The sequence below is a fragment of the Ailuropoda melanoleuca genome, chromosome 8 (genome assembly GCF_002007445.2).
Source record: "Ailuropoda melanoleuca isolate Jingjing chromosome 8, ASM200744v2, whole genome shotgun sequence".
NCBI classification, from domain to species: Eukaryota; Metazoa; Chordata; class Mammalia; order Carnivora; family Ursidae; genus Ailuropoda; species Ailuropoda melanoleuca.
Genome location: NC_048225.1, coordinates 61,833,398 through 61,850,141, shown reverse-complemented (window position 1 = coordinate 61,850,141; position 16,744 = coordinate 61,833,398). Strand labels below are relative to the sequence as shown.

The 16,744-nt window shown below is 35.6% G+C and overlaps 1 protein-coding gene across 6 annotated transcripts in view; it reads left to right on the top strand.

Moving 5' to 3' along the window:
• SBF2 (SET binding factor 2) overlaps positions 1-16,744 on the top strand; it is a 453,500-nt gene that overhangs the window by 230,324 nt on the left and 206,432 nt on the right. For all 6 annotated transcript variants that reach the window (XM_034666548.1, XM_034666550.1, XM_034666549.1 and 3 more), the window contains 4 exons: positions 8,477-8,609; positions 9,847-9,955; positions 12,069-12,182; positions 15,795-15,872. In XM_034666548.1, coding sequence (XP_034522439.1) covers positions 8,477-8,609; positions 9,847-9,955; positions 12,069-12,182; positions 15,795-15,872 — 434 coding nt within the window. The remainder of the gene's footprint in view (positions 1-8,476; positions 8,610-9,846; positions 9,956-12,068; positions 12,183-15,794; positions 15,873-16,744) is intronic.

Below are 16,744 nucleotides of genomic sequence, written 5' to 3'. Positions count from 1 at the left end.
TTTGTGAAGGGAGAGATCTTGTTTTTCTTTATTTCTATAATAAAGAAACATGGTAGATACTTGACAAATACTGATCAAATAAATGAGAAATCTCCTTTTCCTTACCTTGTGTTAAGTCTTGACCATTATTATATCATTTTCTCTGTTGTGGATTTATGTAAAAGAACTATAATAAATTGTTTAAGCTTTCCTAACATATATCCTGTCCTGAAACCATGGCCTTCATCTCCTCAGCTTGCCCATTTGAACACTGAGACAGTGTTGTATCCGTGCAACATATCATTATTATTCAGAGAAGGGGACAATTCTGGATAAAAGTTTTTCGTGTTTTTTTTCAAAACAGGAAATAAATACATTTGTTAATGTGTGATGCTATGATTTCTAGAACTTTAACCCCTAAAAAAAAAGTTAAGATCAGGAAGTAATTTTTCAGAATGTTTTACTATTTGAATAATCAACAGGATGTGTGCAAACCATTGTAGGGAAATCAGTAATAATTATCACTGGAATGCTTGTTTGTCTTCTCTACTGTTATTGTACAGCTTTAGATGGACATTGACTACCAAAGACTAAGAAACCAAGATTATGTAGAAAACTGATTTGACTTGTAGTTCAGAGAAATTGAATTTCTCAATAACTGCAGAGCTGTAAACACAGCAGGAAACATTGCTAGTTAGGAATAAAAACATTAATTTCTTAAAATACTTGATATTGTTAATTATCTGAAACTCAAGAAAGCATGTGATATTTACGAATACAAAATTTAAGGAATCTTCAGTTAGGCATGGGTCAATTGTTTGTGTGTATATACTATATTATTTTCTGAATAATGGAAAACTTCTCCTTTAAGCACTAGAATATTGTCCCCAACTCCTTCCTTCCTTCCTTCCTTCCTTCCTTCCTTCCTTCCTTCCTTCCTTCCTTTCTTTATTTTTTCTTTTCTTTTTTCTTTTCTTTCTTTTTAAAGACTTTATTTATTCATTTGACACAGAGAGAGACAGCCAGCAAGAGAGGGGACACAAGCAGGGGGAGTGGGAGAGGAAGAAGCAGGCTCCCAGCGGGACAGGGAGCCCGATGCAGGGCTCAATCCCAGGACCCTGGGATCACGCCCGGGGCCAAAGGCAGACGCTTAACGCCTGAGCCACCCAGGTGCCCCTGTTCCTAACTCATTTCTAATATAAATCCTAACTTAAATCCTGTCTTAGTAAGTATAGTATAATATTTCCCCCTTGGTATCATAAACTGATTGTTCTGACTGATGTAAGTGGATAGAGTCCCTTAAAACTACATGCCTGCCTTCTTTACTATTTATCTAATACTAAATGATGCTAACTATGAATTTTATCTTTTTTTTAAAAGATTTATTTATTTATTCAACAGAGATAGAGACAGCCAGCAAGAGAGGGAACACAAGCAGGGGGAGTGGGAGAAGAAGAAGCAGGCTCATAGCGGAAGAGCCTGATGTGGGGCTCAATCCCAGAACGCCGGGATCACGCCCTGAGCCGAAGGCAGACGCTTAGCCGCTGTGCCACCCAGGCGCCCCTGAATTTTATCTTCTGATGGATTATCAGAATGGATTCGTTTTTTGTGGGGGATTGCACAGGGTTCAGATAGGAGCAGAGAGGAAAAAGTTCTTCCCCAGAGTCTTTAGGAAAGAAAGCCTGGATTCCTTTTCATGGTATTCAAATTCTTCTTGAACATTCCCTTGATAGAACTACTTACAGGTTCCTCAGTGCCTTTTCCTCCTCAGTCCTCTGTTTCTTTGCACATGGTTTTCTGTCAGCTTTGAAAGCCTTTCTGCTCTTGTCTCCCTCACTAACTTCTGCTTATTTTTCAAAATCTAACTCAAGGGTCAGTTCCTTTGGCAGGCCCAGTGTAAATCACAGGGGCCTTTACAAGATGAGAGAGGGAGACAGAAGAGTCAGTGTCAGAATGCTGCATTCTAACATCACATACATGAGAAACACTAGACTGGTTTTTGTCAGCTTTGAAGATGGAAGGGGGCCATGAGCCGAGGAATGTGGGCAGTTGCTACAAGCTGGAAAACCCCAAAATAGGACTTCGGTCCTGCTGAGCTTTAAGATAATATGTTTGTGGTTGCTTAAGCAAATACTCACTTTAATCATAATTCTAAATTACTTATTTTCACATTTACGTAGATGTTTCTATAAACCAAGAAAAACCGAGCTAATAAGTATTGTACATTTTTTAATGGTTAACATGTTTTGAAGAGTTTTTATTAAAAAGTGATCAGGAGCTGGTTGAAATTCTTCCCATAAAGTATCTATTACTATTTTTATTCATAAGAAATTCAGATCTAAGCTTCCAGAAAAGCTATATTGCCCAATATCATAATAGGGATGACTGAGTACTTGATATCCTCCCTCTTAAGTACTGGCTTAACCTAAAGTGATTATTTTAAGAAACAGCCTCCCCCTACCCCATCCTCACACCCTATTATAATTACAACACAGACACTAATATTTTTGCAAAGCATTCCTTTGATCATGAAATGTAGACAGAGATAGGTAGATGGCAATAGTAGCAAAGAAAAGATATCAAAACCTTTTCACTTTTATTTAAGGTTTTGACAATGAGAACTTCATAAAATGTCATGAAATTCTATTTGCTATTCAATAAACATCTGCTAAGTAGGAGACATTTGCCATATTATAACAACCATTTTAATGTGTAAAATAATTCTGAATTCTTTTTTTTAAATTAACATGTAATATATTATTTGTTTTAGGGGTTCAGGACCATGATTCTTGATTGTAAAAATACTTGGCTAAAATATGAAACATCTTTGCAGTAAAACTTACAATGGAGCTTAAGTAAGATTTCAGAAGTGTCTCCTGGATAAAATGGAAGTGTTTCCTTTCACCAGATAAACTCTGAATAGTTAAGGTGCCATAAACTAGACAAAGCTAGGAAGGAATATCTTGTACTAGAAAAGAACAGCATGTAATAGGGACTTCCTCCATGTCAATGTGACAACTACTTAATGACAATGACTTATGATACATTTTAAAAAATAGAATATGAGAGATAATATATTTGTGATGTTTTAAGCCATCAAGTTTGTGGTAATTTGTTATAGCAACCTTGGAAACTAATGCAACCACAGAGTTTTTTTACATAATTTTTTAAAAATACTTTGACTCAGAAGAAGTAGCTAAATTTGTGTAGAAAATCTCTAAGTATACATTATTCACATCCCCCCAATAATAATACTTTATATAATTATAGTACATTATAACAGCCAGGAAATTAATTGAACCTGGTTGAACCAGGGCACAATACTATTAATTCAGGGAAGAAGTAACACTTCTCTGAGTAGACCTTTTTATATAGATTTGACTTCTGGAAATATGTGTAGGTCTTACATACTCAGAAAATATACTAAATGAGTCATGATGGGAAGAAGCAAAAAAAAAAATATTAAAACTGAAAGCATACAGAAGCAAACTCCACTGTCTTTCAGATGAAAAATCTAACCACACTGAAGAGGAAAAACTACTCAAAATAACTTATGTACACAGTATCTGACTAACCTTAGTTTTGGTCAGGTTTGAGGAAAGAATTTCAAACAAATTGTGAGCTCATTTTTAGTCGGTGTGGTGTTTTGAGTTAGAATGGCTGAAGAAATTTCGTAACTATTTTACATGTAGTATAATATTTAGCAGATGAAAAAATATGTGTATATTACTAGTATCCAGGGTTCTTACTGGAAGAAGAGACACACAAATATGTATTAGAGTCAGTGGGAGAACCTGTAGGAATAGAAAGTAACAGTGTGGAGATGCACCTGGGTGGCTCAGTCGGTTAAGCGGCTGATTCTTGATTTCAGATCAGGTCATGATGTCAGGGTTGTGAGATCAAGCCCTGCATCAGGCTCTGTGCTGAGCATAGAGCCTGCTTAAAACTCTCTCTCTCTCCCTCTGCCCCTCGTCTTCAGGTGTAAAATATAGTGACTCAACACTTCCATAGAACGTTTGGTGTGCTCCTTAATCCCCATCACCTATTTCACCCATCTCCTCCCTGGGAACCATCAGTTTGTTCTCTGTAGTTAACAGTGTTTTTTTGGTTTGCCTCCCTCTCTCTTTTTCCCCCCCTTTGTTCATTTGTTTTGTTCTTAAATTCCACACATGAGCGAAATAATATAGTAGTTGTCTTTCTCTGACTGACTTATTTTGCCTAGCATAATACTCTCTAGCTTCATCTATGTCATTATGGATGGAAAGATTTCATTCTTTTTGATGGCTGAGTAATATTCCGTGTGTGTGTGTGTGTGTGTGTGTGTGTGTGTGTGTGACCACCTCGTATTGATCCATTCATCAGTCGATGGACATTTGGGCTCTTTCCATATTTTGGCTATTGTTGATAATGCTGCTATAAACATCAGGGTGTGTGTATCCCTTTAAATCAGTATTTTTGTATCCTTTGTGTAAATACCTAGTAGTGCAATTGCTGGATCGTAGGGTAGTTCTATTTTTAACTTTTTGAGGAACCTCCATACTCTTTTCCAGAGTGACTGCACCAGTTTGCATTCCCACCAACAGTGCAAGATGTTTCCCCTTTCTCTGTATCCTCACTAACATCTGTTATTTCCTGTGTTAATTTTAGCAATTCTGACTGGTGTGAGGTGATATCTCATTGTAGGTTTAATTTCTGTTTCCCTGATGATGAGTGATGTTGAGCATCTTTTCATGTGTCTGCTAGCTATCTGGATGTCTTTTTTTTGAAAAATGTCTATTCATGTCTTCTGCCCATTTCGTAACTGGGTTATCCATTTTCTGGATGTTCAGTTTGATAAGTTCTTTGTACATTTTGGATACTAACCCTTTATCAGAGATGTCATTTGCAAATATCTTCTCCTATTCTGTAGATTGCCTTTTAGTTTTGTTGATTGTTTCCTCATCTGCGCAGAAACTTTTTATCTTGATGAAGTCCCCGTAGTTCATTTTTGCTTTTGTTTCCCTTGCCTCCAGAGACGTATCTAGTAAGAAGTTGCTATGACCAATGTCAAATAGGTTACTGCCTATGTTCTGTCTAGGATTTTGATGGTTTCCTGTCTCACAGTTAGAACTTTCATCCATTTTGAATTTATTTTTGTGTATGTTGTAAGAAAGTGGTCCAGTTTTGATCTTCTACATGAGGCTATCCAGTCTTCCCAACACCATTTGTTGAAGAGACTATCTTTTTTCCATTGGATATTCTTTTGAAGAATATTCTGTCAAAGATTAGTTGTCCGTATAGTTGTGGGTCCATTTCTGGGTTTTCTGTTCTGTTCTGTTGATCTGTGTTTCTGTTTTCATGCCAGAACCATTCTGTGTTTATGACTACAGCTTTTTAATATACCTTGACGTCCAAAATTGTGATGCCTTCAGCTTTGCTTTTCTTCTTCAAGCTTGATTTGGCTAATTAGGGTCATTTGTGGCTCCATACACATTTTAGGATTGTTTATTCTAGCTCCGTGAAAAATGTTGGTATTTTGATAGGGATTGCATTAAGTGTGTAGATTGCTTTTGGTAGCATAGGCATTTTAACAATATTTGTTCCTCCAATCCATGAGCATGGAATGTCTTTCCATTTCTTTGCGTCCTCTTCAATTTATTTCATCAGTGTTCTATGGTTTTCAGAGTACAGATCTTTTACCTCTTTGGTTAGGTGTGTTCCTAGGTATTTTGTTGGTTTTGGTGCAGTTGTAAATGGGATTGATTCCTTAATTTCTCTTTCTGCTGCTTCATTTTTGGTGTATAGAAATGCAACAGATTTCTGTATGTTGATTTTGTGTTCTGTGACTTTGCTGAATTTGTGTATCAGTTCTAGCAATTTTTTTTTTTTTTTGGTGGAGTCTTTCACGTTTTTTACTTAGAGTATCATGTCATCTGCAAATAGCGGAAGTTTGACTTCATCCCTGCCAATTTGCATGCCTTTTACTTCTTTTTGTTGTCTGAATAATGTGGCTAGGACTTGCAGTACCATGTTAAATAACATGGTGAGAGTGGACATCCCTGTCTTGTTCCTGACTGTAGAGGAAAAGCTCTCAGGTTTTCACCATTGAGGATGATATTAGCTGTGGATCTTTGGTATATGGCCTTTATGATGTTGAGGTATGTTCCCTCTTATCCCTACTTTGTTGAGGGTTTTCATCAAAAATGGATTCTGTATTTTGTCAAATGCTTTTCTGTATTTATTGAGAGAATCATATGGTTCTTATCATTTGTTTTATTAATGTGGTGTATCACATTGATTGATTTGTAAATATTGAACCACCATCACAGCCTAGGAATAAATCCCACTTGCCTGTAGTGAAGAATTGTTTTAATGTACTGTTGGATTTGATTTACTAGCATCTTGTTGAAAATTTTTACAGCCATGTTCATCAGACATATTGGCCTGTAATTCTCCTTTTTAGTGGGGTCTTCAGCTCAGGTCATGACCTCAGGGTCATGGGATGAAGCCCAGTCTCAGGCTCTGCACAAGTCTGCTTGTTCCTCTCCCACCCCCTCTCCCTCTCCGCTCCTCCTTCTCTTCTTCTCTGCCTCTTGCCCTGCTCTTGCATGTGTGTGCTTGTGTGCTCTCTCTCTCTCTCTCAAATAATTAAATAACTAAAATCTAAAAAAAAAATCATCAGCATGTTAAAAGGTTCATATACCATAGTCAAGTGAGATTTATTCCGGAGATACAGTGATGGTACAACATAAGCAAATCAATAAGTTGTTCTCTTTAACATGGTTAATTTATGGTAGGTGAATTTTACCTCAGTATAAAAAAAATTTAAGGTTGTAATAATATTTCATATTGAATGAGACTAAAGAAACGCAACAACTAAATGGAGTATCTGATCCTAGAACAAATCCTGACTATAGGGGAAAATTTCTAAAGAACAATATTGTGGCCAAAGCAATTGTGAGAAAGAACAAAGATGAAGGTATCATGCTTTCTGATTTCAAACTATACTACAAAGTAATCAAAACAGTATGGTACTGGCACAGAAACATATAGATCAATGGAATAGACTAGAGTCCAGAAATAAACCCATCCTTATTTGGTCAATTAATCTATAAAAAAGGAGGCAAGAATATACAATGGGGAAAAGACAGTCTTTTCAATAAATGATGTTGGGAAAAGTGGATGACTTCATGCAAAGAAATGAAACTGGACCACTTTCTTATACCACATAGAAGAATAAACTCAGGTGGATTAAAGACTTAAATGTAAAACTGGAAAACATAGAACTCCTAGAAGAAAAATTAGGCAGTAAGCTCTTTCACTTAGGCCTTAGCTGTATTTTTTGGATTCCATGAATTAACAAAACAGGAAACAACAAATGTTGGTGAGAATGTGGAGAAAGGGGAACCTTCTTACACTGCTGGTGGGAATGCAAGCTGGTACAGCCACTATGGAAAACAGTATGGAGGTTCCTCAAAAAGTAGAAAATAGAGCTACCTTATGACCCAGCCATTGCACTACTAGGTATTTACCCCAAATATACAGATGTAGTGAAAAGAAGGGGCATGTGCACCCCAAGTTATAGCAGCAACGTCCACAATAGCCAAATTGTGGAAGGAGCCGAGATGCCCTTCAACAGACAAATGGATAAAGAAGATGTGGTCCATATACACAATGGAATATTACTCAGCCATCAGAAAGGATGAATACCCACCATTTGCATCAACATGGATGGAACTGGAGGTTATTATGCTAAGTGAAATAAGTCAAGCAGATAAATAAAATTACATGGTTTCACTTACATGTGGAACATAAGGAACAATAGAGGACTTTAGGAGAAGAAAGGGGAAAATGAAGGAGGGAAAATCAGAGAGGGAGACGAACTATGAGAGACTGTGGACTCCAGGAAACAAACTGAGGGTTTCAGAAGGGAGGTGGGTGGAGGGATGTGCTAGCCCGGTGATGGGTATTAAGGAGGGCACGTTTGCATGGAGCACTGGATTTATACGCAAATAATGAATCATGGAACAGTACATCAAAAACTGATGATGTACTGTGTGGTGACTAACATATCTTAATAAATGAAAAAGGAAAAGGAAAAAGAGAAGAAAAGATGGAAAAAGACAAACCAGGAAAATTTCAACAACAAAGCTGTCCTGGTTATATTAACATCAGACAAATGGACTTTAAGGGGAAAAAATTATTTGAACATTGCCAACATCTAAAACAGGAATTTAAGTACAGTCCATGGAGATGAAGTTGAAAAGAAGGTAATAATGTATTTCCAAACAACTAATATGTTCAGTGAGTGTTACATTGATTTGAAGAATAAAGACAAACAAAATGAAAGTTTGGGAAAACAAATACTCCTAGGTTATTTGGAATTTATAGTTTAACCAAATAGTTTTCTTTAGAGATTTCAAAAATACTGACTTTTTCGTTCCATGTCATTCTTTGTTTGTTGGCAACACACATAAAATGAAATGCATTTGGTAAGTATTTGCTCTTGTGTTTTCAGGAATTCAAAATGTCCTCAGCCTCTTTTGTGCAGTTCTCACAGAAAATAAGGTTCTCTTCCATTCTGCAAGTTTCCAGAGACTTAGTGATGCTTGCAGAGCCCTGGAATCTTTAATGTTTCCTCTTAAATATAGGTGAGGTTTTTAACTTGGTACTTTAATTTGTTCCCAAATTCTGCAATGCTTATTAATGATTGGTTGAAATGTCGTAGCACAATACTTTTGAACCACAAGGGCATATTTTACAGTTAGGCTGCACACGATTCTGATGGAAAGCTGACTTAGAATTTGGAAATTTTCCAAGTTGTTCATTACTGAGCGTTGATTAATTTAGTGAAAGAATAATTGGAATCGTATTGTCAGCAACATTTAATTCTCTTTGAATATAGTTAGTGACAAAAGTCTTAAGTTAGTTTTATCTGATTATTTGATACTGAAGAGTTATAAATTTTTAGGGGTTATAATGGTATTATGGTTATATTAAAAAAGATCCCTTACCTTTTTTTTAGATACCTACTAATGTATTTATGTATAAATGATATGATGTCTGGGATTTGCTTCAAATAATATAGTAGGAAAGAGAACAAAAATAAGTAGAAACATATATGAGACCTTGCATTGGTAATTGTCAAATCTGCATGGGATACAGGAGGCTTCATTTTCCTTTTTACTCTCTCTTTTCGGGGGACGGGGGTTGGTGTTAAAATTTTCCATAGTAAAAAGTAAAAACCCAAACTTCTAAACAGTGATGCCCTGATAGTGTTATGAATAAAATATTTTCTAATATACTGTTTTATCAATTTGATAATCATAACATTTTGGAAACTTAAGTTCATACAAGCTAGAAAAAAATTTAGACTGTTTCCAGATTTTATTTAAATTTTTTTTTCTTTTTTTTACCTATGTGCCTTTCTTAACCCCTACATAAGAGAGCATTCTAGGACTTAATTTTTGTGCTTTGCCATTCTGAGTGAATTCAAACATCAAGTATAGAAAATGGAATTTGATGTTTTGTTTAGACAAACCATCATCAGTATTGAGGGAGAGAGCCCACCAGGGAGTCATTATTACCTCCTAATGTCAGATTTTTATGTAAGGAAAAATGCTTTCAAGTAAGATTGACAAACCTAAAGAGACTGCTTGCCTCAGAGAGAGAAGGGATAAGGAAGCTGTCCTGGGTTAATTTACTTGATATCTTGTTATATCTGATTATCTCCTTCACATGAAGATTTTTTTTAAAATTTATTATTAACAGCCACAAGAATATTATTGATAATAGATGTAGGTATTCTGAAATGCATACCACATAAAGAAAATATGTTCATGTTATGGAAAAACAAATATATCTCACATATGCTTTTATTATTTCCAGTTATCCTTATATCCCCATTCTCCCGGCTCAGCTGCTGGAAGTTCTAAGTTCCCCAACGCCTTTCATTATTGGAGTACATTCTATCTTTAAAACTGATATCCATGAACTTGTAAGTATTCCTCTTTAAATTGCCAGTTATTGAGGCCAAAACCTTATCATATGTCTTTGAGTCCTATAACATTTCAACTAATTGCTATTTTCAGATCTGTTGTATTCCCAATAGGAAAGATTGGCTGGAAGATAAAGCATCATTGAAAGATATAAATATATTAGTTTTTTCTTATAGTAAGTATGGAAGATATACAAAATGAATTTATTAATAGTTTTAAATGCCTCTCTTTTGGCATATTAATTTTATCCTTCTGTATTCTCCATCCTGCGTATGAGAAAGGAAGATAAAGTAATCCATTAATTAGTATTCTATTTATACTTTAGTTACGATCGCTGTAATATATTCATATTTTGAAATGAGGCCTGTGCTAACCCTAAATGGCTGGTAGCTAAAAAACAAAAAGCGTTTGTAAAAGAGGGTTTTAGTGGAATATGAACCCTTTAGTATGAACTCCACCAAATTATCCTTTTCTTAATGCCATATGAATAGAAATACCAAAGAAGAAAAGGCATGCTCTATATTTAAGCCAGTTCTGAATAATGTGTTTACTTCTCTACACTGAACTTATTTAAGAGGGACTGTCAAAAAAAAAAAATGTGCTTCAGAGAAGGACATCCAGGATTGTCAGGACTTTAGAAACTATATCCTGTGAGGCCCTTAAGGAAATTTTCTCATGTAATAACATGATACTGTTTGATAGCTAAAGGTAAATATTGAAGTGACTGTTGTAGGAAGGTTCATTTTTTTGTAGCTCTGAAAAGCTGAAATAGAATCAGTGGATGTAGTGGATATAGAAACAAATTTCTCCTCAATAGAAGAGCTTTCAACTATCAGCGCTGCCCAACGATGAAGAATGGGTTGCCTTATGTAAGGAATGTACCCTCAAGTACTGTAAGTGGAGTGCAATGAACAAATCCCACGACACTTTTCAGGGAGTTTAAGAAAAGTTCTTTACTGAAAGACTGGGCTATCTGACATCTTTGATCACAGATTCTTCAGATTTTGTAATTCTACTTTTGTTTTAGTTTTAAATGCCAACAGAATTAGCTCTGTTGGTATTTATACATAATTATAATTGTAACCAAATCATAGGTGTCATTAAAACTGACAGAAGATAATTCAACATTGTAATTATAAACATGACACTCATTCATATATTATTTTCCTACCTTTATATGTTGATATCTAGTTCCTATTTAATTTTGATACCACCATATAAAATATGCATAAATCAATAAACATACTTAGTAAAACCTATTTGGTACTAATTAGAAACATACCCATCTGGTTGACAGGTAATTTTTTACCACTAAATATAAAGTTTCAGGAGGTAGGACAAACCAAATGTTTCCAAAAATAAGTCTCTTAATTTTTAATGAATAAATGAGAATGATTTTTAAACCTATTATCAGCATAATAACTTCAGCAGTCTTGGCTCGTTTCTCTATTACATTTTTATGTAAGTTATGTTTAAGTAGACTGTTGTAAAATGCTAAAAATCAGTTTCTTTCTTAAGCACCAAAACAGTACCATTTTGATGTATACCAGTTGCTTTGTTTGTTAACTCTTGTAGTGAGTACTATATTATTTACGATATGGCTAAACTACTATAACAAAGCATCCAAAATACAGTGGTTCAAACAAAATGGAATTTTATGCAGCCATCCATAGTGGTGCCATTATAGCAGACCAGCTTACTCCATTACACATTCATGGTCCAGGCTTCTTTCCTTCTTGTTTCTCCACCAGAATTGCCTCAGGCATTGGCATCATCTGAATGTTCAGGTTGGGTTGTTGCTATTTCATAGTTTCAGCCTTAGGAAGGAGAGAGCATAGGAGAGCCTTACATCCCCTCTATTTTGAATAACTGAAAGTATACACATCACTTCTCAAATTCCATTGGCAGAAACTTAGTCACATGCCACACCTAATTTCAAAGGAAGTTAGGAAATACATGGTAGCTGGGAAGTCATGAACCCAGCGTTCTATTGCTATGAACCGTCAAGAGTCTTTTCCGCACCTGGTTCTTTTCATTTTGAATTAATGAAGGTCAGATTAATTAGGAATAAGTACATTTTATTAATTATTGATTAATTTTTATCTCCTTTAGCTAGATGTAATCATAGCAGATTTGGATGGAGGCACTATTAAAATTCCTGACTGTATTCACCTCTCTTCCCTCCCGGAACCACTTCTACATCAGACTCAAGCAGCTCTTTCTTTGGTATGACATTTTTAACAGTAATTTTCTTTTGATTTAAATATAAACTCAGGTAATTGGAATTAGATATCATTGGCAGTATAATTACTTTAAAAAAAGTTATATGTTCTTAAAACATGAATATATTTTCACAGAATATTTAGAATAGAATAGAAGGAATAGAATATTTAGAATAGGATTCTCTACTACGTATTATCTGAAGACTATACTTCAAATTCTGACTATTTGTTCTACATTCACTTTCACTCGGCATATTTATTTAGTAGTTAATTATACTGAATACTGTGTCAGGTATTGGAAACATACCAACACACCTGTGAAAATAAGACCAGACTCTGCCTCAAAATCCCTGGTTTCCCTAACATCCCTTAGAGTACCTGTAAGTACTATACAGTACCTTATAGTACCATCCCTATAGTATCTGCTCCTTTCCCTCAGCCTCCTTGTTGACATCTCATTCCTTTTTGGTAGATGTGCTACCTGCAAACAGTGTGATACTGTCTTGCCACTGTTTTCAAGTTACTACAGAAAACTGTAACTTATTGATAGATTAAATATCCAGCATTCTTTGGAGTAAAGTTTTAAGTCTTGTAGCTTGGGTGTTTTTCACTGACATATTTAATGTTTTTATAGTTATTTTATCTTAGTTTATTTTTTGTTTCTTACAATTTTTTTTTTTTTAAAGTAGGCTCCATGCCGAGTGTGGAGCTTGAACTCATGATCTTGAGCTCAAGAGTCACATGCTCTACCAACTGAGCCAGCCAGGTGCCCCTTACATTCGTTGATTTTTAAAATCAGAGCATTTTATTTTACTGACAAAATTTTAGATGCCTATTTATTCATCATCAGAAAATTGAAACTTAGGGGCGCCTGGGTGGCACAGCGGTTAAGCATCTGCCTTCGGCTCAGGGCGTGATCCCGGCGTTATGGGTTTGGGCCCCACATCAGGCTCCTCTGCTATGAGCCTGCTTCTTCCTCTCCCACTCCCCCTGCTTGTGTTCCCTCTCTCGCTGGCTGTCTCTATCTCTGTCAAATAAATAAATAAAATCTTTAAAAAAAAAAAAAAAAGAAAGAAAATTGAAACTTAGAAATCTGCATTCCTTTTCAAGCCATACTAGAACTAAAGCCTTCATAGTCTTTCTTTTCTTTTCTTTTTTTTTTATGGGAGAGGAGGGGAAAAGGGAACGGAAGAGAAAGAATCTTAAGCAGCCTCCAGCATGGAGCCTGACACTCGGCTCAATCTCACAATCTTGAGATCATGACATGAGCTGAAATCAAGAGTTGGACACTTAACTGACTGAGCCACCTAGAGACCCCAGCCTTCATATGCTTGAATAACATTCCAGGCTGAGGTGTTTAAAAGAATTTTCTCCTTATGGAGTGCCTGGCTGGCTCAGTTGGAAGAGCACTGATTCTTGATCTTGATCATGTGTTCAGGCCTCACGTTGAGTGTAGAGATTAATAAATAAACCTAAAAAAATTAATTTAAAAAATTTCCCCTTAAAGAGTAACTTAAATAGGAACTTAGAAGTCTAGGATTACCAGGAGGGATTTTATTCTTAGAATATTTTCATATTTGTATTAGTCCTTATATTGTTAATAGTGGTATCTATGGGATGTGAATATTTAGAGAAGACTGTATTTTCCTAACATAATCTAGAGTGAGTACAGGATGTGATAGAATGGAAAGAATACTAGTGCAGGACTCAGGAGAACTGAATTCCAGTCTTCATCTCGCCACTTGATACTATTGAGCAAATCATATTGTATCTCTAGGCCTCTGTTTCCTGGACTTTATCCATAGGATGAATGTTGAATGCATAGGATGACTAAAGGACTGTTTACCAAAGTGAAGTATGGAGATGATTTTGGGTTACATGCGGAAACCTTTTTTATTTTAATAATTATGTATTTATCATAATAAAAATAACATAAAAACCTATGATTTCATAGATGATATCATCTAAGAAAATACTAGATTTAAATAGGTGAGTTGATTTAAAGACAATTTAAAGAAAAATATTAACTAAATAACTACATTGGTAGTATATGGATATAGCAGAAGCTGAGCAGGTAGTATTTGAGTGATTGAAAAAATGTTTACTGTTTCTAGAAATCATGTTTCTAAATCTTATATATGATTACTTAATAATGATATTTATAATTATTCAGGGATTAAGTACCGTAATGAACAAAAATTTAAATTTTAGTTCTTAAGTCAATGTCTCCTGGTAGAGATTCTGCTGCACACTGGTATACCTTCACCTGCAACACCTATGCCTCCAAATTTGATGAGTTTGGTAAAACTGAGTGTACCTGTTTTTGTAGTTGTCAAGTACAGTGGTCGACTGTGTGGTACAGTGTAGCGGTGTAAATAAGAGATGAGAACATAATGTATTATCAAACTAGAACCAAAAAGAAATCATATTTGATGAACCGAGCGGGAGCTTTGATACACAATTATAGGAGCTTCATTTGGTTAGTAAATAATTGTGATCAAATGGCAACACAGTACTTGAGCTGTGTAATAACCATGGATGATTTTTTAGACATGAATTATGCTGTATTATTATATTGTAGTAATGATTGGGTGATTGAGTTATAAAAATTTTCAATATTTTAGTGTCAATTTTAAGTATTGTTATAAAGCCATGTAAGTAAGGGTTAGTATATAATAAAGGCCCCTTTAAAATTTTGCCCAGTGCATTACTTAGAGTTGAGCTTTGTGGCCAATCAGGAGCCTTACGGAACTGAATATACCCTTGAAGTTATTGAAGCATTCTTAAGCATTTCCTCATCCAGGGGTTGGCCAGAGTATTTTCATCTATTATAAGTATACTTCCCAAACCTGAGTATTTGAAAATGATTCTGCAAGGACAAAAGCTTGCTACTTATGAAATTTCATCCTTTCCTCTGTGTTAAGTCTTGCATAGATCTTCTTTACCTACCTGCTCCCCAGCCTGCTCTTCTTCAAAGCCTAACTCAATTGTTACTTTTTTTTTTTTTAGTTTTCCTAGGTTGACTTAATTATATTTGATGTTTTGTATATTATTCTTTATACATTTATAGTACTTGCATATTGTTTTGTACTTTTACCCCTCTAGACTGTGAGGCTCATAAGCTTATTCACTTGGTCCTCAGTATTTCAGTTAATTCATTAATAAATGTTTAATTACACTAATAAACATAAAAACAAACGCTTGTTTAACATTTTCAACTATATAGAAAATCACTCTGCCCTAGACTGTTCCATTCGCAGAGGTAACGAATATTTTATAGTTTAGTGTATATTCTTTCAGAACTTTACATTTTCATTTATATGTTTTGTGTGTGTAGATAGATACACAGACCAAGAGAGAGATTTAAGTTTTGTTTTACTTTCAAATAAATGAGACCATACTTATGTGTGTTTTTCTAGAACATGTTTCTTCATTAAATATTTTATCTGGGAGATCTTTCCACGGTAGTACATAGAGAGCTGCCTCAGCTAAGTGCCTTGTTTCCTGGAGGAAATACATTGTTATTCATGTCCTGATACTTAGTGCTCCAATCAGGTTAAGTAACAGGTGTTATTGGTATTAAGATTTTGGACATAACCAAACCTCTTTGCTTTAGATTCTACACCCAGATTTGGAAGTAGCAGATCATGCTTTTCCCCCTCCACGAACAGCTTTATCCCACTCAAAAATGCTGGTAAGAAGTTTAATATTTGAGTTTGATATATTTAAATAGAGCTGTACTTTTATTTGTAGGGTTGTTGAAAAAGCTGAGTGTGATGAGAGTTGGTGAGAGTCAGATGTACAGCCTAGTGATAAGTGTACCGGATTAGAAATTAGAATTGTCACTGACTGATCTTGTGACCTGCTCTTGGAGGAGCCACAGGGCTCANTGGGGGGGGGGGGGGGGGGGCGGGGGCGGTAGAGCTAAGACTGTTTCCCTGAGGAGGAAAGAGTAAGTGTGGGTGATAGCCTGGGAAACTATGCCAAGTATCAAATTGAAAGGGCCAGGCAGGGATAAAAGGGGGAAGCTTACAAAAAGTGGAAACAGGTATCGTTGACAACGAGAGCGTCAAGTTTGAGGGATAGATGGAAATAGTTCCAATTAGAAGCCATGTAAGTGGGGCACCTGGACGGCTCAGTGGGTTAAGCATCTGCCTTCGGCTCAGGTCATGATCTCAGGGTGCTGGGATCGAGCCCCGCATCAGGCTCCCTGCTCCACGGGCAGCCCGCTTCTCACTCTCCCTCTGCCTGCTGTTCCCCCTGCTTGTGCTTTCTCTCTCTCTCTGTGTCAAATAAATAGATAAAATCTTTAAAAAAAGAAAAAAGAAGCCATGTAAGTGTTAGTATATAATAAAGGCCCCTTTAATATTTTGCACAAGCAGTTCTTAGAGTTGATCTTTGTGGCCAATCAGGAGCCTTACAGAACTGGATACCTTTGATAAGTTACTTAAGCATTCTTGAGCATTTCCTCATTCAGGGGTTGCCAAATAAATCTGTAAGTTTCCTTTCAGTTCTAAAGCTATGATTTTATTAGAACCTGAATTATCAAAACCAATTTTTAAGTCA